Source organism: Dendropsophus ebraccatus, chromosome 12, assembly GCF_027789765.1.
Source record: "Dendropsophus ebraccatus isolate aDenEbr1 chromosome 12, aDenEbr1.pat, whole genome shotgun sequence".
NCBI classification, from domain to species: domain Eukaryota; kingdom Metazoa; phylum Chordata; class Amphibia; order Anura; family Hylidae; genus Dendropsophus; species Dendropsophus ebraccatus.
This window is the reverse complement of record NC_091465.1, coordinates 45162477-45189775: the sequence shown is the minus strand read 5'-3', so window position 1 is coordinate 45189775 and position 27299 is coordinate 45162477. Positions and strand designations below refer to the sequence as shown.

General features: G+C 46.3%; 1 protein-coding gene across 2 annotated transcripts in view; it reads left to right on the top strand.

Annotated features, from left to right (window-relative positions):
* The window catches only part of LOC138769969 (sacsin-like), a 74369-nt gene that overhangs the window by 16200 nt on the left and 30870 nt on the right, over positions 1-27299 (top strand). Inside the window, exons 1-3 of one of the 2 annotated variants that reach the window (XM_069948767.1) lie at positions 5313-5344; positions 5665-5736; positions 8576-8614. In XM_069948767.1, the coding sequence (XP_069804868.1) occupies positions 8611-8614 (4 nt within the window). In that variant the 5' untranslated portion in view covers positions 5313-5344; positions 5665-5736; positions 8576-8610. Of the gene's footprint in view, positions 1-5312; positions 5345-5664; positions 5737-8575; positions 8615-27299 lie in introns of those variants that run through there. The other variant, XM_069948768.1, reaches the window with a different exon arrangement.

The following is a 27299-nucleotide window of genomic DNA, read 5'->3' as shown; positions in this document are numbered from 1 at the left end:
GCGGCGCAGGGGGCTACGGTTGACCGTGGGGCCGGGCTGCGGATGAGCGGGGGACCGGGCTGGGAGCGGGGGGCCGGGCTGCAGGCGCGCGATCGCAAAGTGATTTTTCCGTACGATATATCGTACCGTCTAAACGCTGATCGTTATGAAAAAAAAATCGTTACTCCGACATCGTTAATCGTACGATCGGGCCAATTATCGTTTCGTGTAAATGCACCATTTCAGCTGACAATTTTCTCTTCCTTCTGGCCCCGTCCTCCCCATACACAGGAATGTTCGGCACAGCTGAGTGTTTCTGTGTTCTCTATGGCAGGGGTAATGCTGCGTTTACACATTTGAGCGATAATTGTTCTGTGTAAACACAGCAAACGATCAAGCGACGAACGAAAAATCGTTCATTTTGATCTTTCAACATGTTCTTAAATCATCGTTCGTCGTTCGCTAAAAATTCGCAGATCGCTTTGTGTAAACAGTCTTTCAAAGATTTACCCTGTGTAAAAGATAGGCTTAAGCGATCTTAAAAACGATCGCAATAACGATTTTTCTTACGAATCTTCTAACGATTTTTCTCCATCTAAACACTGATTGTTATAAACAAATCGTTGCTTCAAAATCGCTAATCATTCGATCGGGCAAATTATTGTTCCGTGTAAACCCAGCATTAGCCATAGCCAGACCTATCTGATGGCGGCTTATCTCTCTGAGAACAAAGAGATTGGGAGTTGATTTTCCATCATGTCCACTGACATCATCTCAGAGGACTGTCCAGAGAGCTCCATACACCTTATGGTGCATTTACACAGGCAAATTTATCTGACAGATTTTGGAAGCCAAAACCAGGAATGGATTTGAAAAAAGGAGAAATCTCAGTCTTTCCTTTATGACCTGTTCCCTGTTTATGGTCTGTTCCTGGCTTTGGCTTCAAAAATCTGTCAGATAAATCTGCCTGTGTAAACGCACCATAACACTGATGGCCGAACCCACCACGAGCAGCAGATACCACCGACAAAAGTGTAAAATGTATGAGGACCTTAAATTGTAGTTATACCGGTGTGATCTGCATGTGTTAGGATTACTAAACCATAGATCGCCCCTGTTTTTTTCCTGTTGTCTATTTTCTTGATTACACAAAAAGAGGGGGGTGATGCAGCTCACTGCCTGGTTTGGCTGAGGTTACCTGTACTATGACCCGTCATAGATAGAAAACAAGTATCAAGGAGAAGAAGAGTTGCACAGTCCTCAAAACGCTTTTGTGTTTAACCCTTTCACGACCTCGGGTCATTGATTCCTCAATGCCCAGGTCGTTTTAGGACCCCCATTAGGATCCCATAAGCTGATGTCCCTATGTCTGCCCCCTCTCCTCTGTCCCCTGCCGATGTTACAATCTTGTGACAGCAGCAGGGGAGAGAGGGAGGGGCCAGAGCTCTTGGGCACACGCCCAGCCTTCCCTCACTCTCTTCCCCCGCCGGCCTCCATAGCCAGGAAACCGGAAGCCTGAGGCTTCTGGTTTCCATGACTACCATCGGGGCTCTGCGATCACTTCACAGAGCCCCGATGGACAGCGGACAGAGAATTGTCCCTCTGTAGAGGGAGAATTCTCTGTCAGAAGCCTTATAGATACTGCAGTCAGCACAACAGTGTTGACCGCAGTATCTATAGGGTTAACTCTCAGAACCGGAGCGCGGCTGCGGTGCTGAGGGTTGTGGCAGGTTGAGACCCGCCGCGGATGACACTGGTGCAGCTCCTGCGCTTGTGTCATCTTGGATCGTTAATTAACGTCGCTGCAGCATCAGTCATAGGCTGCAGTGACGTTAATTTACAGTGCAGAGGCAGGAGGAGGTTAAGAGAAATGTTTTCTGCAATGGATATACTGTATCCTAACAGTGTGTGGATTTAACTACTTCAAAATGTTGCTTAAAAGGTAATTGCTTTTGCATAGTTGCTTAGATAACAATCACTTGTGTAAGAGAAACACTGACTCTGCCTAGGACCACAATGGTCAGCAAGTCCTATAATGGTAAGAATTAGAGATGAGCGAACTGGGTTTGGGTTCGAGTCCATCCGAACTCGAACTTTCGACATTTGGTTAGCGGTGGCTGCTGAAGTTGGATAAAGCCCTAAGGCTATGTGGAAATCATGGATATAGTCATTGGCTGTATCCATGTTTTCCAGACAACCTTAGAGCTTTATCCAAGTTCAGCAGCCACCGCTAATCAAATGCCGAACGATTGGGTTCGGATCGACTTGAAACAGAACCCGGTTCACTCATCTCTAGTAAGAATCAATCTGATAATATGAAAGTGTAAATAAAATTGTACATCAGAAAACATAATAAAAATCCTCATCAGAATGCTGGTATACCACATTCTGGTATAGCGTTAATAATATATCACTGGCATCTAATAAATTAGTCTCAGGTAAAAAACATATACATATAAAAATTTATAAACAACTGTTGGCCACATAAACTGCAGGGCCCTGCAGCCGCTCCTCTCCGGGTGCCCGGGAAAGCCAGATCCAGTCCTGAGAAACTAGGAAAAAATTCCCAGACTGAATCCAGCTTTCCCTGGCACCCGGAGAAGAGCTCAAAAGGCAACAGGCTGATAAGCTGACTGCTCAGCTAATGAAGCATTTTGCTTCTTTTATACTATAAGAGCCCATTCACACGGAGTAAAACAGGCGGAAATTCCAAGCAGAACCCCCACTGCAGACTCGCTCAGAATACTGCCTGCCTCTGCACGGAGGCAGACGGGATTCCGTGCAGAGTGCGCCGCGGGGGTTCTGCTCAGAATTTCTGTCTGTTTTACTCAGTGTGAACAGGACCTAAATTTGCTCATCTCTACCCAAGTCCAATGCATTCAGATTGTGGTATGCAACCTGGTATGCTACTGCTCACGTTTAGGGTGCCTTCACACGTAATTGATCCGCAGTGGATTTCACGCTGCGAATTTGCAGTGAAATCCGCTGCGGTTCCAGTGCCTTTCATCCCTATGAGAACCTATGACATCCTGCTGTGAGTATGAATTAACCCCCCGCCGCCCGGCGCCAAGAGCATACATTACCTGCTCGGCGCCGCGGCTGCATGTGAGGCTTCTGCTCCGGTCCTGCTCAGCCAATCAGTGCTGCTGTGCACTGATTGGCTGAGCAGGACCAATGGGAGCCGGGAGCCTCACATGCAGCCGCGGCACCGAGCTCTCGGCGGCAGGGGGGTTAACTCACATACTGCGGGATGTCAATCCCACTGCGAGTATGTGCTCTCATAGGGATGAAAGGCACTGGATCCGCAGTGGATTTCACTGCGAATTCACAGCGTGAAATCCGCTGCTCTGGGCCCGATCTGTTGGAAACGAAGAGCCACCCCGACACTGGGGGGGGGGGGGGGGGGCGAGATTTATCAAACTGTTGTAAAGTAGAATTGTCTTACTTGCCCCTAGCAACCAATCAGATTCCACCTTTCATTTTTCAAAGAATCTGTGAGGAATGAAAATTGGAATCTGATTGGTTGCTAGGGACAACTAAGACAATTCTACTTTACATAGTGTTAATAATAAAAAAAAGCCAGCTTACCCTCTCCACTGCGCTTCACAGCAAGGGCTCTCACCCCAACAGGTGCCACTTGTACGAACATATAATGAAATGAGTCCAGCTTCCAGCAGCGCGGTTGCAAATGGATTTATTCGAGATTTCCGTCACCGTACACAGATTGCGGCATGCCCCCAACGAGACCTACGCGTTTCAGCTGCTAGCTGCAGCCTTAATCATGGCTATACTTCATATGGCAAACTCGCACTAAATAGCTAACAGGTAACAGTGCATGTCGCCAGTACCTCCCACCAACTTCCGTGATGACAACAGCAACAATCACCTGCAGGCTAATAAACAGAATCATCCCTGAAGTCAAAAGACTGTGTGATTAATAACATAAACATATGTAAAAACAACACATTAGTACACTGGCATTGCGAGAATGAAGATGTACAATACTATCGAATACTGCCATGGACTTGATTAACAATATATAGAACACAGAGGACTAAAGATAACGTCATAGAGAGTGCTCACGTATCAATGTTCATATCTCAGCTAATCTACCTAGTTCATTGATAATATATTAGTAACTCCTTTCGCAAGTTCATTCCATGTGGATGACAAGTTTTAGACAGAACATCCAGAAAGCTTCCTTGTCTTTAAGCAATTTTTAAGTGTCTCCTCCTTTTACCGGGGTCTGCACCTTTTGTATAGCAAAAATTCGAAAAAACCTTGTAGAGCTTTGATGTTGGTCGACAAAATGTTTCGATGCCCCCGACAGTTCTATTACCTGGGTGCTCGATGTCATGTCGGTGTTCACACGCGCGCGTCTTGAGTTTGCGCGTAGTACACCCTACATAAAGTATATTGCAACTGGTGCATTTGATAATATATACCACATTATAACTGTTGCAGTTGAGAAATTATTTAATCTGAAACTTTTGGCTTCCCGAAGCGTCAGAGAACTCCTTACATGGCGACATGCACTGTTACCTGTTAGCTATTTAGTGCGAGTTTGCCATATGAAGTATAGCCATGATTAAGGCTGCAGCTAGCATCTGAAACGTGTAGGTCTCGTTGGGGGCATGCCGCAATGTATTCGGAAATCTCGAATAAATCCATTTGCAACCACGCTGCTGGAAGCTGGACTCATTTCATTATCAATTCTACTTTACACCTGTGTGATAAATCTCCCCCTGTGTTTTTGTTGTAAATGTCTACTTGCCCCATCACCCCGGATTACCCTCTGTTTCCCCCTTCTTTTTTTTTTTTTTTTTTTAACCACCCCCCACACCTGAATAAAAGTGCCCTTGCACCGCAACAATTTGTGGCAGTTTTGCGGCATGATGGTTAGCTGTGTGACTCCCTACCGCTGTATGAGTGCCTGAGAATGTAAACGTATATCTATTCTGTGACCGGGTTATTGGCACCACAATTTGCAATGGCAATAACCACAAATACAAAACTGCAGAATTCAAGGAAGAACCGCATGCAGTTTTTCCAAAGGAAACTATAAAAAATAAAACATAACAAAAAAAGTATAATGTGAGCTGAGCCTGATTTTATAATAAAGCCTGTGAGATCACTAGTTTCGTTTATCACAATGGAAGCCTTAGAACTTATGTTTCAAGTTTCAAAACATGGTCAATATTAGCAATGATCAGGAGGCTGAAATGAAACTTGGCAGAGTCATTCTTTCCTGAAATGAAACCATTTGCAGTTAGTTTCGTTTCCACTGATGTGAAAGCAGAAACTGCTATAAAGCCTGGCTGTATAGAGACGGCAGCTCAGTGAGAGGAGGACATCATCCCAGCAGGTACCATCCGTTACTCCTTCAGGGTGTTATGTTCCTTTGTGACTCTATTAGATTTGTTGACTGAATTAAGATTCCTGATGTACTGTTAGTTTATATTATTATTTTACACGGACAGTAGCTAACTACTTGTTGGCATTGTTGGGATTTTTATCTGTAAGCAGATCAACTCATTCATGTTGAAATATATTCATGATACGTATTCACTCTGAATCAGAGACACAATGGGACAGAATCTAAATTGTCAGATTGAATATTGTTAATTATGGTTGTTTGTGAGTTATATTGGCTTTGCTTTATTTTTTTTTATTTTTTTTTTTAAGAGTGTTAGAATTTTTACTCTGTTGGGAACCTCATCTTCACTACAAGTGTGCGCTCCAGTAAAGCTCCAAATGGTAAGTAGGCATTTTAAGAGCATGTTATCTGGAATAGGGCAAATTTATAAAGATTGAAGTATTGCTCCGCAGTACACTCCAGTGTTAGGCTTGGGTTACACACTGTGAAATGAGAACAAAAAAATGACTATAAAAAGGCTGAAAAAGAAGTCTGTCAATTTCAAAATCCCACAGCCAGCAGGGAAGATTGTAATAATCAATACTTGCCTCTCCTTGTGTTTGCAAAATGCTGGTTCACAGGCTCCGGGACCCCCACCGGAAGGCATTTCCCCCTGAGTTTCAAGGGCATCACAACTGGGGGGGGCTGATGGATTGTGCGCTGAGCCAATTACTGACTGCAGCGGTTAATTCTCCCCATTGTACATACAGTGTATGTAGTTCCAATGTTATACAGTGTATGACGCTTGCTTTACTATAGATTTGTATAGAAAATATTATATATACAAGAGTTTAAAAGGCTGTTATTTATACCTGTAATATCTTTCCTAGATTTAAGAAAGACGGTTATTCTTTACAGAAAGTCCCGTCATCAAAGGCATAATGGCCTGGACCAGACCCTATTCACTATATTTTATGGGCATGCTGTATGACCTGGGCAGAAGTCCTTCTGCAGTGTCTAGAGTAATATCCTATCTATATACTGGTGTTACCTTTCATTGCAGTCCTGTCTGTGATGATAAGGAGAATGCTGGAAAATGATTTGCCTGGAACAGAGAGTCTCAGCTTTAGACTAGGCCTAGTGGCCAAACTCGAAACTGCAAGATTGTCTCATTAGTGGGTGGAGGATTGGGATGACAGAACGTCTGAGGAGGGGGAGGAGGGAGGAGTAAGCATTATGTGAGGGAGTGAAGACTTTAGAAATATATGAGTTATTGTAACATCCTATTTATCATAGCAATAGTTTTTAACTGTTTTATATTAATAGGATCACAGAAAAACTAAAACGTAACCTTTATTCTAATCAATATAAATAATCCCTACCTAAACAATATACACAGTGATAATAACAAAATACAAAATAGCGTCATCAACTAGATGATCGCTTAGTAAAAAACACTTTGCCAGCACCAAATAATAGAAAAGGTGATAAACCTACACTCGGAAGGCCCTTCGTGTATACAAACAATATATGTGGCAGAGAGGAGATATGGGCACAAGAGGACAATAGACAGACGTGGATGGAGGGGTCTGTATTTCCCTAAGCTATAAGTCCCTTGCTCTCCCTGCCCTAGGCAGAGTGATCGTACTGATAAGTACGGCCCCGCTCAGGAACCTAATCCCTGGCTCCTAATATACCCTGCTAACTCTGAGGGGAGCTTGCTATCTCACTAAGCCAGTTGTCCTGTCTAGCTGTGTGTACTAATGAGATATATTACCTATACTAATTATACAGTACACACCAATCCTGGTAATATACAAACATCCACCACCAGTCTGTAATCAGCCGTAACATAACATGGCAGACTCTAGTGTCTCTGATGGTATGAACACACTAAGTGATGTGGTTCCCACTAGGTTAGTCAGAGTCCAGAAAGTGACGCTATGGGGGTAGATATCTTAGAGTACCCCAATATGATGTATATGTGGGATGTTATTACTTTAGTTACAACACAGCATCTAGCAATATACCCTCATCCAGGGGGATATTTCATCCGGCACTGGAGGGGTACACCCGCAGTCACCTCCGAGGATGAAGGTAAGAGACATACATTCATCTTCAGCTATAGGAAGTTAATAGCAGGTAAAATTTGTCTAACTTGCTGATAGTTCCCCTTTAAGCGTATTGATAAAAAAAAGTTGTAGTTTTCTTAATTACTAAAGTGAGACAAAAGCTATATAAATTGGGCAACATTGTAATCTTACTGACCCACAGAACACAAATTAAATACCCCCCCCCCCCCCCCAAAAAAAAAACAAAAACAACGATGACACATGTAAAAAAACAAACCCCTCCAGGATACAGTACAGTGCTGTGTAAATAACATCACTCCCCTTTATGCAGCTCCTTTAACATATAGTCCCAAGTAAAAACATCACTCACCTCTCCTCAGCCCCTTCAACATACAGACAGTCAATAACATCCAGCATATGGTCCAAAGTAAATAACATCCAAACCCTTCTAGAACCTGCAGCATACACTCCCATGCAGGCCCGAACTGACAATCCGGCGGCTCAGACAAATGCCTGGTGGCTGCCCAGATTGGCAGTCTGGGAAGGGGTGCCTGGGCTGCAACACTAAATGGTTTTGTAGCTGTGCTGCAAATCTGAGGCTGAAATCTGCTGCCGAACTAAGGAGGCTGCCCGCTGCCAGATACTTGGTCATTTCTCTGGCAGCGGGAAGCTCCCTCTGTAAGGTGGCCTTCAGCCTCCAATTGGCAGTGCAGTGGGCAGCCACGGCACTGCCAGTTGATCTTTAGTTGCGCAACTCCCCTGTCGCGCTCCTCTCACATGTCACAGCTTATCTAATAGCCATCTAAAAGTGTCAGCAATTTGGAACATGAATGGCAGCTGACAGATTCTTTTATAAGTTTTTGGAAACTGAAAAACACAACAATAAAGGTAGAGACCAACTGTACTAGAGGGGTAGTTAAAGGAGAAGTCCAGTGAAAACTTTTATTAAAGTATAGTATTGCCCCTTAAAAGTTATACCAATATACACTTTTTACGGGAAAATGCTCAATGATCCAGCTGTATCTGTAGGAAGAGAGTGAAACAATATGGTAATTCAATGTTTTGATCTCCTATATATATATATATATAGGTGTGTGTGTGTGTGTGTGTATATATATATATATATATATTATTGCAGTATATATTGATTTCTTTTCTTCTGTTACAGCTTTAAAGAAAACATAGCGGGACGCTGCAGCAACTATGGGTAAGGATTTACATCCATAACATGAATAATATGTGATTTCCTTCTACCTTATTTGGCTGAAATATATGAAGTAGGCATTTGTTGTATTTTATTAAAGAGAATGTACCATTAGGTACACTTTCTTTAAAATCACACATGATTCGAAGGGCGCTGGCACGGGGAAGCCGATGCCGCAGTCCTTTTTTTGAACCACGACCCGTTTCCCGCGGACTGCGCCATTGAATTCATGGTTACTGGGCCGGGGGTGAAGCACTGGGGGTGGGCTCCATGATGCAGCTCCATTGATTCTAATGGAGGGGCGGGGGTTTCCTCCCACTGGGGGCGGGCCGGCCCGCCTCCAGTGCTTCACCTCCGGCCCGGTAACCATGAATTGAACTGCGCCGTATGCGGGAAACGTAGCATTCTGTCAGATAAATCTCTGTGTAAACACACAAGTAGTTAGCCATTGATTGCCTGAGTGGGTACTATGGCCAGTGTTGAATTGAAAGCAGGAAGCTTGCTCAGCTAGGACTAGGCATGAGGGACAGTGACAGCAGGGGATCATGGCAGGTGAGTATGTTCTCTTTTTCAATTTTAGCTTTGGCCAAGTCCATACATTTGATTTACCTAGACAACCTGTTTAATTTTACCTCTGTGCTGCATCCTTAAAGGTAAACTATCATCAGTTTGTGCATATAAACCTGCTGATAGGTACCTGTAGCTGAATAGGTGGCAATTTTGGTGCTACATAGTAACATAGTTAGTATGGCCGAAAAAGGACACATGTCCATCAAGTTCAACCAAGGAGGGGATGGGTGCAGGGAAGGGGGGTATACAAAGAGTGGATGGGTGAAGTGTTTGCCAAGTGGACGCCCAAAGACTCAGTGAGTCTAAGTCAGCTTGTAACATCTGCACATCTTCCATAGACTGTACTGTACTACAAAGCGTGGTGTCATCTGCAAAGATAGAAACATTGCTGTTAATTCCATCCTTAATATCATTAATAAACAAGTTAAACAGAAAAGGGCCCAGTACTGACCCTTGGGGTACACTACTTATAACTGGGGACCATTCAAAGTAGGAATCATTGACTAATTTTTAGGTACGATTATTTAGCCAGTTTTCAATCCAGTTACAGGCTATGTTCACACTACGTAAAAGCACGGCCGTTGTTGCCATCGGCAACAACGGCCGTACTTTGTGCAGAGTGGAACACTGCCTCTCCTTCTATGGGATCCCGGCCGGAGTGTATACACATCGTATACGCTCCGGCCGGGATCCCGTGTGGCGCCGCAAAGAACTGAATTGCAGCCGTAGGAAACCCTGCCAGTTCACACAATGAAGCGAGCGGCTCTGGCCGCTTGCTTCATTGTGTGCAGCGGGGAGTTCTGTTGCGGATGCGCGCTGATGAGCCCGCATCAGAACACTATGGCCATAAAGATCCTCCGGCCAATACTGCAGTTCTGATCGTTGCTCTTACGTAGTGTGAACATGGCCACAGGCTAAACCTTCCAAACCCATAGTTCTAAACTTATCCATCAGACGCCCATGAGGGACTGTGTTAAACGCTTTTGCAAAATCCAGATATACTATATCCACAGAGACCCCACTATCCAGGCTTCTACTCACCTCTTCATAAAAACATATTAGGATGGTTTGACAGCTGCTATCCTTAGTAAAACCATGCTGGTTATCACTTATAATACTATTAGCCACTACATATTCCTGGATGTAGTCCCTTATAAGCCTCTCAAATAGTTTTCCCACAATGGACGTTAAGCTTACGGGTCTATAGTTACCCAGTAAAGTCCTAGAGCCCTTTTTAAAGATTGGCAGTACATTTGCCTTACGCCAGTCCCTCAGCACAATACCAGTAAGCAAAGAATCACTGAATATGTCATACAAGGGTAAAGAAATTACAGAAGTGAGGATCTTAGCAAACTATTTGATCAAACAGAGTGTACCATGTCACCACGTTAAGGCGTCCTCAGAGAAATGGTCCTTACTAGCATTTTCATACTAGCAATTGCCTCTCATGGTACACTCTGATCAAATAGTTTGCTAAGATCCTCACTTTTTAACCCCTTCAAGACTAAGCCTATTTGGGCCTTAATGACCAGGCTCATTTTTCAAAATCTGACCTGTCTCACTTTATGCTCTTATAGCTCAGTGATGCTTTAACATATGCTAGCGATTCTGAGATTATTTTTTTGTCACATATGGCACTTTATATTAGTGGCAAAATTTGGTCACTACTTTGTGTGTTTTTTGTGAAAAACATCAAAATATCATGAAAAATTAAAAAAATTTGCATTTTATGAACTTTGAAATTCTCTGCTTCTAAAAAAAGAAAGTCGTAGCACATAAATTAGTTACTAAGTCACATTACCGATATGTCCTCTTTATTCATGGCTTCATTTCATAAACATATTTTAATTTTTTAGGGTGTTACGGGGCTTAGAAATTTATCAGCAAATTACCACATTTTCGTGAAAGTTTCCAAAACTGATTTTTTTAGGGACCAGTTCTTATCTTAAGTTGATTTAGGAGGCTTGTATACTGGAAACCCCAATAAGTGACCCCATTTTGGAAACTTCACACCTTAAAGAATTAATCTAGGGGTATAATGAGCATTTTAACCCTACAGGGGCTGGAGCAAAGTATTCACTATTAGGCCGTAAAAAAATGGAAAATTAAAATTTTTCAATAATATATACGTTTAGAGTAAAGTTTCTAATTTTCAAAAGGAACATCAGAGAAAAAGCACCCCAAAATTTGTAACACAGGTTCTCATGAGTACAACGGTACCCCATATGTGGGCATAAACCACTGTATGGGCACACAGGAGGGCTCAGAAGGAAGGGAGCGCCAATTAGCTTTTCCAATGCAGATTTTGCTGAAGAAGTTTCTGAGCACCAGGTGCGTTTGCAGCGCCCCTGTAGTGTCAGCAGAATAGAACCCCCCCAAAAGTCACCCCATTTTGGAAAGTACACCCCTCAAAGAATTCATCTTGGGGTAGGATGAGCATTTTGACCCCACAGGTGTTAGAGGAAAGTATTCAAAATTAGACCGTAAAAACGAAAAATTTGAATTTTTCCAATAATATGTTCGTTTAGTTTGAAATTTCTCAATTTCACGAGGAACAAGAGAAAAAAATTACCCCAAAATTTATAAAGCAGACTCTCTTGAGTACAACGGTACCCCATATGTGGGCGTAAACCACTGTATGGGCACACAGCGAGGATCAGAAGGAAGGGAGCGCCAATTAGCTTTTTCAATGCAGATTTTGCTGTAGAAGTTTCTGAGCGCCAGGTGCGTTTGCAGTGCCCCTGTAGTGCCAGCGGAGTAAAATCCCGCCATAAGTCACCCCATTTTGGAAAGTGCACCCCTCAGAGAATTCATCTTGGGGTAAGATGAGCATTTTGACCCCACAGGTATTAGAGGAAAGTATTCAAAATTAGACTGTAAAAATGAAAAACTCAAATTTTTCCAATAATATGTTCGTTTAGTTTGAAATTTCTCAATTTCACGAGGAACAAGAGAAAAAAGTTACCCCAAAATTTATAAGGCAGATTCTCTTGAGTACAACGGTACCCCATATGTGGGCATAAACCACTGTATGGGCACACAGCGGGGCTCAGAAGAAAGGGAGCGCCAATTAGCATTTTCAATGCAGATTTTGCTGAAGAAGTTTCTGAGCGCCAGGTGCATTTGCAGTTCCCCTGTAGTGCCAGCGAAGTAAAATCTCCCCATAAGTCACCCCATTTTAGAAAGTGCACCCCTTAGAGAATTCATCTTGGGGTGTGGTGACCATTTTGACCCCACAGGTATTAGAGGAAAGTATTCAAAAGTAGACAGTAAAAATGAAAAACGCGAATTTTTCCAATAATGTGTTCCTTTAGTTTGAAATTTCTAAATTTCTTGAGGAACAGGAGAGAAAGTTCACCGCAAAATCTGTAACGCAGGTTCTCCTGAGTAGAACGGTACCCCATATGTGGGTATAAACCACTGTATGGGCACACAGCCGGGCTCAGAACGGAAGGAGCGCCAATTAGCATTTTCAGTGCAGATTTTTCTGAAGAAGTTTCTGAGCACCAGGTGCGTTTGCAGAGCCCCTGTAGTGCCAGTGGAGTGAACCCACCCCATAAGTCACCCCATTTAGGAAAGTGCACCCCTTAAAGAATTCATCTTGGTGTGTGGTGAGCATTTTGACCCAACAGGTATTGGAGGAAAGTATTCAAAATTGGCCAGTAAAAATGAAAAACTCGCATTTTTCCAATAATATGTTCATTTAGTTTAAAATTTCTAAATTTCACAAGAAACAGGAGAAAAAACGTACCACAAAATCTGTAACCCAGGTTCTCCTGAGTACAACGATACCCCATATGTGGGCGTAAACCACTGTATGGGCACACAGCAGGGCTCAGAAGGGAAGGAGCGCCAATTTGCTGGAGCAAAACCGCAGCTAGTATCGGTTATTAGAATAGCGCAGTTACTAAAATACAATAAAAAACGTGATTACAGGTAACGTGGGGTGGTTACGGACAGTCTGGGGTGGTTCCAGGTAATCTGGGGGTGGTTACGGGCAACCTGGGGTGCTTATGGGTAATCTGGGGTGGATACGGACAACCTGGGGTGGTTACTGGTAGTCTGGGGTGGATACGGACAACCTGGGGTGGATACGGTGAACATGGGGTGGTCACAGGCAACCTGGGGTGGTTACAAGCAACCTGGGGTGGTTACGGGTAATCTGGGGTGGATACGGTGAACATGGGGTGGTCACAGGCAACCTGGGGTGATTACCGGCAACCTGGGGTGGTTACAGGCAACTTGGGGTGGATACGGACAACCTGCTGTGGTTACAGACAACCTGGGGTGGTTATGGGTAATCTGGGGTGGATACGGTCAACATGGGGTGGTCACGGACAACCTGGGGTGGTTACAGGCAATGTGGGGTGGATACGGACAACCTGCTGTAGTTACAGACAACCTGGGGTGGTAACGGGTAATCTGGGGTGGATACGGTCAACATGAGGTGGATACGGTCAACATGGGGTGGTCGCGGCAACCTGGGGTGGTTACAGGCAACCTGGGGTTGTTACAGGCAACCTGGGGTTGTTACGGGCAACCTGGGGTGGTTACGGGCAACCTGGGGTGGTAACGGGCAACCTGGGGTGGTTACGGGCAATGTGACATGGATACGGACAACCTGCTGTGGTTACAGGCAACCTGGGGTGGTTACAGGCAACCTGGGGTGGTTACAGGCAACCTGGGGTGGTTACAGGCAACCTGGGGTGGTTACGGCAACCTGGGGTGGTTTTGGGCAACGTGACATGGATACGGACAACCTGCTGTGGTTACAGGCAACCTTGGGTGGTTACAGGCAACCTTGGGTGGTTACAGGCAACCTGGGGTGGTTACAGGCAACCTGGGGTGGTTACAGGCAAGCTGGGGTGGTTACGGGCAACCTGGGGTGGTTACGGGCAATGTGACATGGATACGGACAACCTGCTGTGGTTACAGACAACCTGGGGTGGTTACGGGTATTCTAGGGTGGTTACAGGCAACCTGCTGTGGTTACGGGCAACGTGGGGTGGTTACGGACAATCTGGGGTGGTTACGGGCAATCTGGGGTGGTTACGGATAAACTGAAGTGCTCATAGGTAATCTGAGGTGGGTACCTGTAATCTGGCGTGGTTACGGGCAATCTGGAGGCGGTCATTGGCAATTTGGGGTGGTTAGAGGCAAGGTGAAGTGGTCAGTGGCAACGTGCGGTGGTCAGAGGCGACGTGCGGTGGTCAGAGGCATCCTGCGGTGTTCAGAGGCAACCTGCTGTGGTTGCGTGCAATCTGGGGGGGTTACATGTAATCTGGCATGATTACGGCAACCTGGGGTGGTCACAGGAAACCTGGGGGGGGGGGTTACAGACAATCTGGCATTGTTATGCATAAACTGAAGTGTTTATAGGTAATCTGGGGTGGGTACATGTAATTTGGGGTGATTATGGACAATCTGGAGGGGGTCACTGGCAACGTGCGGTAGTTACGGGCAACGTGCGGTGGTTACGGGCAACATGCGGTGGTTACGTGTAATCTGGGGGGTTACGTGCAATCTGGCGTGATTACGGACAACCTGGAGCGGTTACGGGTAATCTGGGGGGGTTAAGGGTAATTTGGGAGTAAACTGCAATTATTACTATAATAAAAAGTGTGTGTTTTATTTTTTTGTATGTTTGTCACTTTTTGTATTTTATACATTCATTTTCACTGTATTGCTATGATTACTGTGATATTTTCTATCACAGTAATCATAGTTCAGTGACAGAGACCAAATTGGTCTCTGTCACTTTAAATTTTCAGAGCTTGGCTGGTTGTGGAGCGCATGCGCACTTCATAACCAGCCAGGAGACCGAAGAGGAAGGAGCTCCAGGAGCAGGTAACGTATATGGGGAAGGGGGGGTGACTGGGGGACGGGGGTGACAGGGGGGGTGGGGGCGACTTGGGGGGGGGCACGGTGACACTTTTTATCCCCTGTCACCAATCATTGATGGTGACAGGGGATAAAAAGTGCCGGGTTCCACATGGCACAAGCGATCAGCGGTATATAGTATATACCGCTGATCGCTTGTACCGGGACCCCACAGGGGGGGGTCCCGATGACTGCCCCATGCTCTCCGCTACCTCCGGTGGCGGAGAGCATGGGGCTTTCATTCATTTTTATTTTCTGATCACTGTGAACAGACATTAGTCTGTTCACAGTGGTTGCGGCGGCCATCTTGGATCTGATGGCCGCCGCGGGGAGGGAGAGGGTTAGTGACCAGCCCACTAGGGGGGCTGATCTGGGGTCTGATTGACTTATTTCATCTCCCCCCGCCGTGGATTCACGGTGGGGGGAGATGAAATGCAGTACAGCGTCGGTCCATTAGTGACCGCCGTATCGGCGGCCACTAAGGGGTTAACTGCCGGGATCCGGGCACGGCACGGATCTCGGCAGTTGCGGCGGGTGCCCGGCTATCACTGACAGCCGGGCCCCGCCGGGGATGACAGGAGTGCAGCTCCTGCGCCCCTGTCATCCCGTGGACGTACCGGCACGTCCATCTGCAGGAACTGTATGCAGATTTGGACGTGCCGGTACGTCCATATGCGGGAAAGGGTTAATATCTAAAGAGCAGGTGTTTACCATGTGTACACTGGGAGGAGTATATACGGTAAGCACTTGCACCTGTGGGTTGCTGTTGCACCTTCTGTATTTTTGTTAGTAAGCCAGTTCAATACATTACATGTGTTATCAGCACTGGTCTGCTCAGCCAATCAGTGCACAGCAGCACTGATTGGCTGATGGGACCGACGAGAGCCAGGAGCCTCACATGCAGCCGCGCTGCCAAGCAGGTAATGTATGCTGCGGCGGCAGGGGGTTAAAGGGGCTGGGTTACATACTTGCAGCGGACTGAAAATTCTGCTGCTGGTATGTAACCCCATTGAGCTTCACAGTACAAGAATTTGCATCGGATTTAGCTGTAAACTCGCAGCGTGAAATCCGCTGCAAATCCAGTATGTGTGAAGCTGGCCTGAGGGTGCCTTCACACAGGACGTATCGCGAGTTTTGCAGTGAGATCCGCTACGATGTAAGGTTCTGGCAGGTCCCTGTGAATACATACTTGCAGCAGATCTTTAAGACCGCTGTGAGTATGTAAATCACCCACCCCCTTAACCCTTTAATCGGCTGCCGCTGTATACATTACCTGTCTTCAATCCTTGCTGCACAGGGTCCCGGCTTCCTGCTCTCCCGCCCAGCCAATCAGTGGCTGCGGCTGGGCAACACACTGACTGGCTGGGCGGGAGTGCAGGAAGCCGGGACCCTGTGCAGCAAGGATTGAAGACAGGTAATGTATACAACGGCAGTCGGTTAAGGTGATTAACATACTTACAGCGGTCTGAAAGATCTGCTGCAAGTATGTACTTACAGGGATCTGGCAGGACGTTAGATCGTAGCGGATCTCGCTGCAAAACTTGCAGCGAGATTTCCGCTGTGATACGTTCTGTGTGAAGGCACCCTTAACTCCACTTATTCAAACCGAAGAGAACAAAGGTGATTGTCCCAGCACTCCGTTGGTTAAAAATATCAAAAACTTTTTCATTCCAAAAAAGATTAAAAAGCTCATGTAGTGGTCGGCAAAAAACCTACGAGTTTCGCACGCCTGCACGCTTAATCATGGTCTAATTAGCAAGTAACAAAACACAAAAACAAAGAGCGGCCAATCATGAGCACTAACATGAATTTGTCATTTATGACGTAGAAATACACCTGTGGAATAGGTAATGCGCATTGAAACAATACAAAACATGGCATATAAATTCAATGATTAAACCAGTATTTAGTGTGTTACTCATAGTGACATAATTGCTAGACACACATAATTATATATCATGTTCTCATATACACTATAAATTTGTGATGTTATGGAGCCTATTATGGAAAACTATTTAAATAGATATGGTAACGATGTTTACTAATGTTCACATTGAGAAGGCATATCTATATAGATGAAATCTGTATATAATATCTATAAGAACCAACATGATTCAAGAGTGTATTACTTAAATAGGCGGACAACACTGTGCGGATAGTACTAGTATGTATAATGAAATAATAAATCATTTTTAAAATGTAAACCATTAGGAAAACTTGTGTTTAATTTAAAAATGTATTCCGCCTCCAGATTTAATAATTTTTTTTGTTGATTACCACCCCTCATGGGTTGGTTTGGGATGAAGTGTCCCCCAGATGTTTTTCTATGAAATGTTTGGATGCACCTGAGCAGCTTGTATGATTGTTTTTTTTATATCAGTCAGATGTTCACTTATGTGTTTTTTGAGCTTATGTGTTTTTTGAACAACAGCTGTGATTAATAAAAAAGTTAGGCAGTGTGAACATAGCAGAAATATGGAAAATTTACAGATGCATCTGTATTTGAGTCGCTCTCCAAAGACTTCCACTGGTGTTTTCCATCTGCAAATGGATAAAAGTAGTGCATACTGTGTTTTGAAAATATGCTTGTATTTATGCATATCGATAGCCCCATACATTAATTTTAGCTCTGTGTTATGGTGCCTTTACACGAAACGATAATTGGCCCGATCGTACGACTAACGATGTCGGAGTAACGATTATTTTTTTATAACGATCAGCGTTTAGACGGTACAATATATCGTATGGAAAAATCGTTTTGCGATCGCGCGCCCGCAGCCCGGCCCTCCGCTCGCAGCCTGGCCTATCATAGGCCCCTCCCCCCCCCCCCCCCCCCCCCGCTCATCCGCAGCCCCCTGCGCCTGGTCGATCGCCGCCCCGCTCCCGCTCCGGTCGCTAATCGCTGCCGCTCCGGTCGCCCCGCCGCCGCTCCGGTCGCCCTTCCCCCCTACACCCCCCCGCCGTCGCCGCTCCAATCGCCCCCGCCGCTCTGCGGTCATCCGTTACCTGCTCCGCACAGCAGGCCCCGGTTCCGCTCTTCAGTGCACTGATTGGCTGAAGAGGGGTACGGCTCCTCTTCAGCCAATCAGGGGGCTGGCGATCGGAGCAGGGGGGGGGGGATCGAGTCGGCGCAGGGGGCTGCGGGCGGGTGGCGATCGGAGCGGCGGGGGGGGGATGGGGGGGGACGACCGGAGCTGCGGTGGGTGGCGATCAGACCGGCGGCGGGGGGGGGGGTGGCGATCGAGCCGACGCAGGGGGCTGCGGGGGGCCAGGCTGCGAGCGGCGGGCGGGGCTGCGGCTGGGCAGACTATCGCGCGACGACTGTTTACACGGAACGATCGGCAAATTTTTTGGCGAACGACGATTTCATGACCTGTTGAAAGATCAAAACGAACGATTTCTCATTAGTCGCTTGATCGTTCGCTGCGTTTACACGTACGATTATCGTTCGAATTCGATCGTTGTCGCGCAAATTAGCACGATAATCGTTACGTGTAAATGCAGCATTATGGTCTACAACAAAAAGTAATGAGGATGCAAAATGCACCTGTGCAAATTGACATTAGGCAGATAATTTACCTGTGCGTTAAATTGGCACTTTCATTTCTAACAATTTTTATAGTTAATGTGGTTCCTAACATATTTGTAAATCACTCCATTAACCAAAAATTACCTCCAGAAAAACAGTTCTAAAGTCTTGGCTATTTGCAATCTGATTTCCACCTTCAGTTGTCAGTGGCGATGTATCACTAGTAACAGTTAGATCAGGACAGTGCTGGAAGTTGGGGGATTAGCATGAGGTATTTGCAAGAGAGAAAGAGAACACCTAAGAAAGCCTCGACTTTGTACCTTAAGGGTATAAACCCACACACCGTATACGCAGCAGATACGTAACAAATATGCAGCAGATTTGTTGGTACAGATTTGATGCTGTGTTCAGTTATTCAGATCTAACCTGCTGCGAGTCTGCTGCGAGTTTGCTGCGTATCGCAGCAGTAAATACGCTGCATATGCGGTGTGTGGGTTTATACCCTTAGGGTAGCTTCACACGTACCGTATCGCTGCGTTTTTAACGCTGCATTTTTATCGCTGCGTTTTTGGTACGATTTTTACATGCGAGTTTTGATTTTCACATGTAAAAAACGCACCAAACACGCAGCGATAAAAACGCAGTGATAAATACGCAGCGTTAAAAACGAGTTTAACACCACAAAAAACGCAGCTACTTTCATGCGAGTTTTGTGCGATAAATACGCAGCGATACGGTACGTGTGAAGGCACCCTAAAGGGGTTGGCCACTTAGTAGTAAAATTTCTCAGTGTGTAGTATTAGCAAGTGTACGCACTGTATATACTGACAGCAGCTCCCTGTGTACCTCATAGAGCTAAACTCACACTTCCCTCATCCAGGCTGGGCTGCCCTGCTCTCTTTTCCTTTTTTCCATAAAATGGCCGACATGGAGGAGCATGTGACCAGGCCCCGCCCCCCCAGTGTCCACCATAGGCATATAAAGGCCCAGTGGTGGACACTGGGGGGCGGGGCATGGTCACATGCTCCTCCATGTCAGCCACCTCATGGAAAAAAACACCACAGAGCAGGACAGCCCAGCCTGGAGGAGCGGAGCCTGATTTTAGCTCTGAGGCACACAGGGAGCTGCTGTCAGTATATACAGTGAGTACACCTACTAATACTGTACACTGAGCAATTTTACTATAAAGTGGCCAACCCCTTTAAGGTTTAGCCAATTCACCTGTTAAAGATGATCCACACTGTTCCTCAAAGTTAAATTAGGTTTTCTCTCATATCTCTGACCATCCATGAGGCTCACAGCAGTGTACCTCCTGTTGTATGTCCACAGTGTGGCAGTGCAATTTCTTACCCCCTTAGTATCTTAGCAGGAGCTCAGTGCTTAGCAATACCGTGGCCCCTGGGCTGTCCACCCTACCTAGGGCCTCCCTGTGCACAGGCACACTGATACAGGACCATAGAACAACGAGCTTGCTCGCTTCAGTGTGACCTCTGTGCATTCACTATCTAGTAGATGCCCCCTCTATAGTAGATTTCACTTTCTGTACATCCCCCCCCCTATATTAGATGGCCCTCTGTGTAGTCCCCCTTTAGTAGATTGCCCCCCCCTTTAGTACATGGTCTCCTGTGTATTCCACCTTTTAGTAAATGGCCTCCTGTGTAGTTCATGGTCCTCTGTGTAGTACCTGCTTTAGTCTATGGTCCCCTATGTAGCCCCGCTTTAGTCCTTGGTCCCCTGTGCAGCCCCCCCAGAGTAGATAAATAGAGGGGGGGGGGACTCACCTCCCACATGTCATGACCAATTCATTAAATAAGTTAAAGGGAGAGGGGCATGATTGAGCATGTAGCCGGACGCACGCTGTTACAGCTCCTGCATACCGGCGATTCTCCTGGGCTTCTGCGGGCTCCTCTGTCGGTGCACACTCTCCCCTCCTGTACCGGAATTTCCCAGCAATAGCGGAGCAGCTGTTATGGCGGGCGGCGGCACCCGAAAGAACACCCGGGACGCCAGAGATCCGGCGGGGCGCGGGTCCAGAGGCATCCAAAATGGCGGCGGCAGCTCTGTAGCCACGCCGAAGCGAGCAGCACAGACAACTCCGGGAGGCGCTACATCTATATTGGCGGCATTTGCCAGACCGCACTCAGAGGGTAAGGAGCGCAGCCCTATCACTCCCCAACCCCTCAGCCCCCGATCTCAGCCACAGGACTCTGACAATTCTCAGGCCCGGAGCCCTCCCCCAGTAATGGCGCAGCAACATGTGGCGCAGGTGCATAGGGAGGAGGAGGAAATCGAAGAGGAGCTGCCTGAACCTACCCTGCGTGAGGTATTTCAGGCTGTCACTAAGGGGAATCTTGCTATAGCCGCCCTACAACAACAAGTGGGCACAATACAGGAGGAGTTGTCCTTTATGAGGCAGACTGTGCAGAAAGTGAATGAGAAAATAGTGGCTGCGGAGGGCAGGATCAGTGACCTGGAAGACAAGGTGGCCCCTGTTGTCAGAGATACACGCAGGCATGACCAACAACTTTCTGCACTACTCCTTAAAGCTGATGATTTGGAGAACAGGCTTCGGCGCAATAATGTACGCATTGTGGGGGTCCCTGAGAAAATTGAGGGCCTAGATCCCACAAGATTTTTTGAAAAGGGATCAAAGATACTTTTGGGGATGATACGCTGTCACCCTTATATGCTGTGGAGAGGGCCCACAGTGTCCCCACCCGTCCGCTGCCACCTGGATCGCCTCCGCGTTCGGTGCTGGTGAAACTTCTCCATTACCGAGACAGGGATGCCATCTTGCAAGCCGCACGTAGCAAGCCTGATATATCCTTTAATGGTCAACGCATTTCCTTTTACCCAGATTATTCTGCAGAGATTCAGAAGAAGCGTGCTAGGTTTATAGAGGTCAAGCGTACCCTGCGGCAACTTCAAGTTTCTTATGCAATGCTGTATCCTGCTAAACTGCTGGTCTTGCTATGGGCGAAACGCATTTCTTCATAGAGCCCAAGGATGCCGCGCGGTGGCTTGAAACACACCATCAACAGTTGCGACAAGGAATGCGCCAGGACTGACGAGTGCCTTCACTCCCACCTGTATGACAGGTGCACCGTTTTCACTAGTTCTATGGTTACACCTCTGAAGATGGAGCCCGCAGTTGCATACATGTATCCTATTATTGCGGGGCTGTGCGCTTAGTCCACCTGCTGCTGGACTTTGCTCTACTTTTTCTTTTTTCTCTGTTTGTCTCATTTTTCTTTGTTCTTATGGGACTAGTTCTGGTTTGGTCTTTATGGCCTGTGTTTTACTGGCAATCCCTGTACAACGTGTTCCCTGAAATTTTTCTAGATGCTCAGCTGTCTTTTCCTGCCTTGCACTCCCGGCTAATGTTGGTGTATATGCTGTCACATATTGTCCTTCTCTATCAGTATGGCGTCCGGCCTTAGGATTCTCTCCTGGAACATAAGAGGACTGGGTGAGCCTAGCAAACGTTTTGCTTTATTTGATAGCCTACGTACTTACCAGCCCCTCGTCTTGTGTTTACAGGAGACACATCTGACAAAAGATACGGCCCAGTATCTACAAAGAGCATGGGTCGGTTGGTGCTACCATTCCTTCTTTTCGCAGTACTCTAGAGGTGTCAGCATACTGATACACAAAAATATCCCTTTTGATTGTTTGGAGGTTAAAACTGATTCTCAGGGCCAATATGTGTGTCTATATTGTTCTATATATGCTGTGAAATATGTGCTATGTGCGGTATACATCCCACCACCTTATAATAGCTCTGTTTTAAAGGAGGTGTTGGTCTTTGGTGCCGCACATCCAGATGCCTCACTGCTCGTCATAGGTGACTTTAACAATGTGATGGACAGCCTTCTGGATAGGGTGTCTTTGACACCGGGTATCACTTCGGATAGACATAGTTCCTTAGGAGCTCTAATATTAGAAGTAGCCTTGTTTGATATTTGGCGGGCACAGCATCCTGGTGTGCGGGCCTACTCTTGCTATTCTGCCTCGCATGGCAGTTTATCTCGTGTAGATATGGTGCTTGGGGACGCCCGAGTTCTCACACAGGTACTGGAAGTAGAATACCTCCCCCGTACACTTTCTGACCACTCCCCCCTGTACCTGTCCTGGCACATCCCGGGGTGTGGCGAACCACGGTTCCAATATGGCGATTGAACCCCCACTGGTTAGTCATTCTAGATGTTCCTGGTATACATATGACAATAGAAGATTATTTTAGAATTAACGCAGGTACAGCCTCGCCGCAAATAGAATGGGATGCGATGAAGGCATGCCTGCGGGGTTATTTTATACAACAAATTACCCGTACTAAGAGGGAGAGGGGACGTCTCCGGGCAGCTTTGCAGAATTCACTTATACAGGCAGAGGCTCTTCACGCTGAGGGATGCACTACACATACGGCTAACGGATTGAGGGAGGCCCAACGAGCTCTCACTGACTTTGATTTAGAATCTGCAGCTCATAAAAGGAACTTTGCCAAACACATGTTTTTTGTGGAGGGTGAGCGAACGGGTCACTTACTCTCTGTAATTTCCAGAGTCCTACCTTCTTAACTCATATACAAAATAATAGTGGTGTTCTGGTCACCTCTACACCGGCCATTATTGGGGTATTCCTCATCTACTATGAGGCTCTTTATAGCTCTAATTTGGAGGTCACCCTCCCTCAAATTTCTGAATTTCTGTCATCTATTTCTCTTCCCACCCTTACTGATGACGCTAGAGAGTCTCTGGACTCCCCGGTAACATTGGAGGAACTGGAACTGGCAGCCGCGTCCATGGCTAATGGTAAGGCCCCAGGGATGGACGGGCTACCTGGGGAACTATACAAGAAAGTTGGGGATGTGCTGTTGCCCAGGCTGTTAGAGGTCTGGCAGGCCTCACTGGAAACAGGTTTCCTTCCAGAAACCATGCGGGAAGCGGTAATTGTGGTCCTGCCCAAACCTGGCAGGGATCCGTCCTTGCCTGGGTCATATAGGCCTATTTCTTTATTAACAGCAGATATAAAAATTTTGGCTAAAGCCATTGCCACCAGGCTGTCCCTGTATATGTCCTCCCTGGTGCACCACGACCAGACGGGATTTATACCAGCTCGGTCTACGGCGATGAATATTCGCCGACTATTTATCAATCTACAGTTGCCCTCGGGGGGGTTGGGTGCGCGGGCGGTCTGTTCACTCGACGCTGTCAAGGCCTTTGACAGCGTCGAGTGGCCATTCCTTTGGGCGGTGTTGGAGAGGATGGGCTTCAGACCCCGGTTTATCACGTGGGTTAAACTATTGTACTCTTCACCTTGTGCTAGATTGAAAATTAATGGGGGACTGTCCTCACGATTTCCCTTATATAGGGGAACCAGGCAGGGCTGCCCGCTCTCCCCGCTCCTGTTCGCACTAGCGATAGAACCACTTGCAGCTCTAATAAGACAACATCCGGACGTTCGTGGGTTTAAGAGGGGTCCGCATGAGGAAAAAATCGCATTATATGCGGACGATGTGTTACTATACCTAAATGATATGGATAATTCTTTATCTACGGCTATTTCTCTCATAAACGATTATGGTCGATTCTCTGGCCCGTCCATTGGTTGGGACAAATCTGTGCTCATGCCAGTTGATGAGGTCTCTGTCCGATTGTTGGACCCCTCTATCCCCTTGAAGGTTGTAAGTAACTTTCGGTACCTTGGGATTACAGTACATAAAGATATTAGAACATATGAGCGGCTTAACCTTGCCCCTATTCTCTCTAGGTTCCAATCTAAATTGGGTGTGTGGCGGAAGTTACCGTTATCAGTGGTGGGACGTACAAATCTACTTAAAATGATATGGATGCCCCAACTGCTGTATGTGCTCCACAACTCTCCCCTGTGGGTTCCCTTGCGGTTTTTTCATAAGGTACATAGTTTATTCAGGGATCTGATATGGGGCTCCCAATATCCACGCATCCAACTGGAGACTTTACAGAGGGCAAAAACGGCGGGAGGCTTAGCGGTACCTAATGCTATGATATATTTCTTGGCGTCTCAGCTTCAACATCTTCGTGGATGGTAAACTGATACAGTTTCGGACCCTACGGCACTATTACTACAATCTCACTTTGGATCATCTCAGCTGTTTGAGGTCTTAGAGGCAAAGAAATTCTTCACCGCCACGGCGAGTTGTCCCACTTTGCAGCTGTACCACAGGGTCTGGTGGAAGATCCGGGATATGTATGGGCTGACGGGCTGCTCGCCTTATACCTCTATCTGGGATACACCCTGGCTGGGAGAACTTTTTTTCCTGGAGGGTTTCTCCCAGTGGAAATCTTGGGGCCTACGGAGAGTGGGACAGTTGTATAACAATGGGCAGTTGAAGAGTTTTCAGCAGTTGGGAGAGGAATACCCTATACCGAGAACCCAGTTTTACAAATACCTACAGTTACGCCACGCTTGCGAGGGGGAGGGGGTAGTTCTCACACGAGAACGGGTTCATGTTCCACCCATACATATTGTTGGTACCTCTACATCAGCCTCTGGTCTCATATCTATCCTATACCTTCACATTCACGAGAAATTCTTGGAACAACATCCATTAACTATAAAAGAAAAATGGGAGGCTGATTTAGGCCCGTTGGAGAACGATCTCTGGAAGGAGCTTTTGGGTTTTGGGACTCCTCAGCTGTCTGTAGGTGAACAGCACCGTTTGTCGCAGATATACTTACTACACCGTGTATATAGGACTCCTGCCTTCCTGTTTAAGGTGGGGATCCGCCTGGACACGCTGTGTCCTAGATGTCGGAGGGATGAAGGGGGGCTCCTGCATATGTTTTGGCGATGTCCTAAATTGACTAGATACTGGCAAGAAGTTGCCTCTACCATTCAGAAAGTATTCACTATTCAGATAGAGCAATCCCCCTTAGTCTGCATTTTGGGCTATGTCGAGGACATCGCCCTTCCTGCTCCTGAGAAGCTGGCCGTGGCCCGTATACTTTATATGGCCAGGAAATTGATAGCACAGTCCTGGCTGGATCAAACTCCCCCAACTTTATCCTCATTTATAGCTAAGGTAAACTGGCTCATAGCCAATGAGAAATATGCTTATGAAAAAAGAGAGGCTCTGAAAAAATTTGATAGAATCTGGGCACGGTGGCTTGACACGCCTGGACTGGCGCCCGTATCGCTTACTAGGGGCAGGACCCCCCCTTCGCCCTCGCCCCCGGATGGAGTACCATCGGGCAGGTGAACTGTCTTTGCTGATTGCTGGATAGCTGAGCATTAACCTAATTTGTATCCAAAGTTATGGAACTCAATTCCAATCATTTTCTCTCATTGTGACGCTTCATCTTTATATTCCTCAGGATGGACTCTGATACGTTGTCTGGGACTATGCCAAAATATTCTTTATTTCTGTTTCTTTTGGGTATGTTGTCTTTTCCAGGGGTGGACTCTGTGTCTGTTCTCCACCCCTGCTGCTGTTGTCTGACCAAAAAAATGACAAAACATTTAATAAAATTCTTTTGATTTAAAAAAAAAAAAAAGTTAAAGGGAGGTCTGGATGCTTTTGTTGAAAAATATAATAAAAAAATAAAAAATATAATATTACGCTCTGCGCCTGAACTCCAGAGACATCACACATCGTGCCTCAGATGAGTGAGATTTTTGCTCTAAGTTATGGGCATTAGATTTCTGGTAATACATTGATCCAGGGATTGTTCTGATTGCCATTAGAATTGGGAAGGAATTTTCTCCCTGTGATGGGGCAATCTGCCTCATAGAGGTTTTTGCTTTCCCTAGGATCAACACAGTAGAGTCTCCCTGGGTTGAACCTGATGGACTCTTGTCGTCTTTCAACCTTATGAACTATGTTACATGTTCATGTTATGTTACATGCTCCCCCGTAGCTGCAGGTCTCTCGGCACTGCTCTCCCCTGTTCTCTCTTCTGGCACACGCAGCGTGTGTTACAGGTGCTGCCTGCGTCGGATGTCCCGGCCACCTGTCAGGAGTGCTGATAGGCAGGACTTCTGGTGCAAGCAGCGCAAGCGAACAAGGGAGATCAGCGCCAGGAAACCTGCAGGAGAACATGTGGGAGGTGAGTTTTGTTTTTAGTCAGCTCACCCAGGACTGCTCTGCAGCTGCACATAACTTGGGGGCCCGTCTGGTCAGCCCCCAAATGAGTTGCAGCTGCAGTGAGAACAGATGTGGGTGATTTGTGCGGCTGCCTGAACCGCCCACATTATAATCTGCCACTGGTGCCCCTCCTCACTGTGCTGATGCTTTCCTTTCTTGTCACATAGCAACTTGCAAGCCCACTGCATCAGTAATATTTCAGTAATAGTTGTCAGAATTATGGAATGAATTGTCAGCCAAACATGAAATTCATACAAATGTGTATCAAATGTAAAAAGCAAAAGCTAATTTTTAGATAGATAGATTTGGCATAAGGTATATATTACATGCTGGGGCACTATAAATTCATTAAAATAAATGTATAATCTTTTATTTATACACCATTTTACATTGAGTGGCAGCAGTAAGGGGTTAAATGGGCCTCTTTGTTGCCACCAATGTTTGTGTCGAGAACTGCAGGGTTGTCCAAGCCCTGGTCCCAGCTCTTCTGCAGAGTGCAGGTAGTAATCATTGCTAGCTGCAAAGGCTCCCACTCACAGGGTAATACTAAGGGTCCTCTTCCACGGGCCAAGGAGGGCCCGATC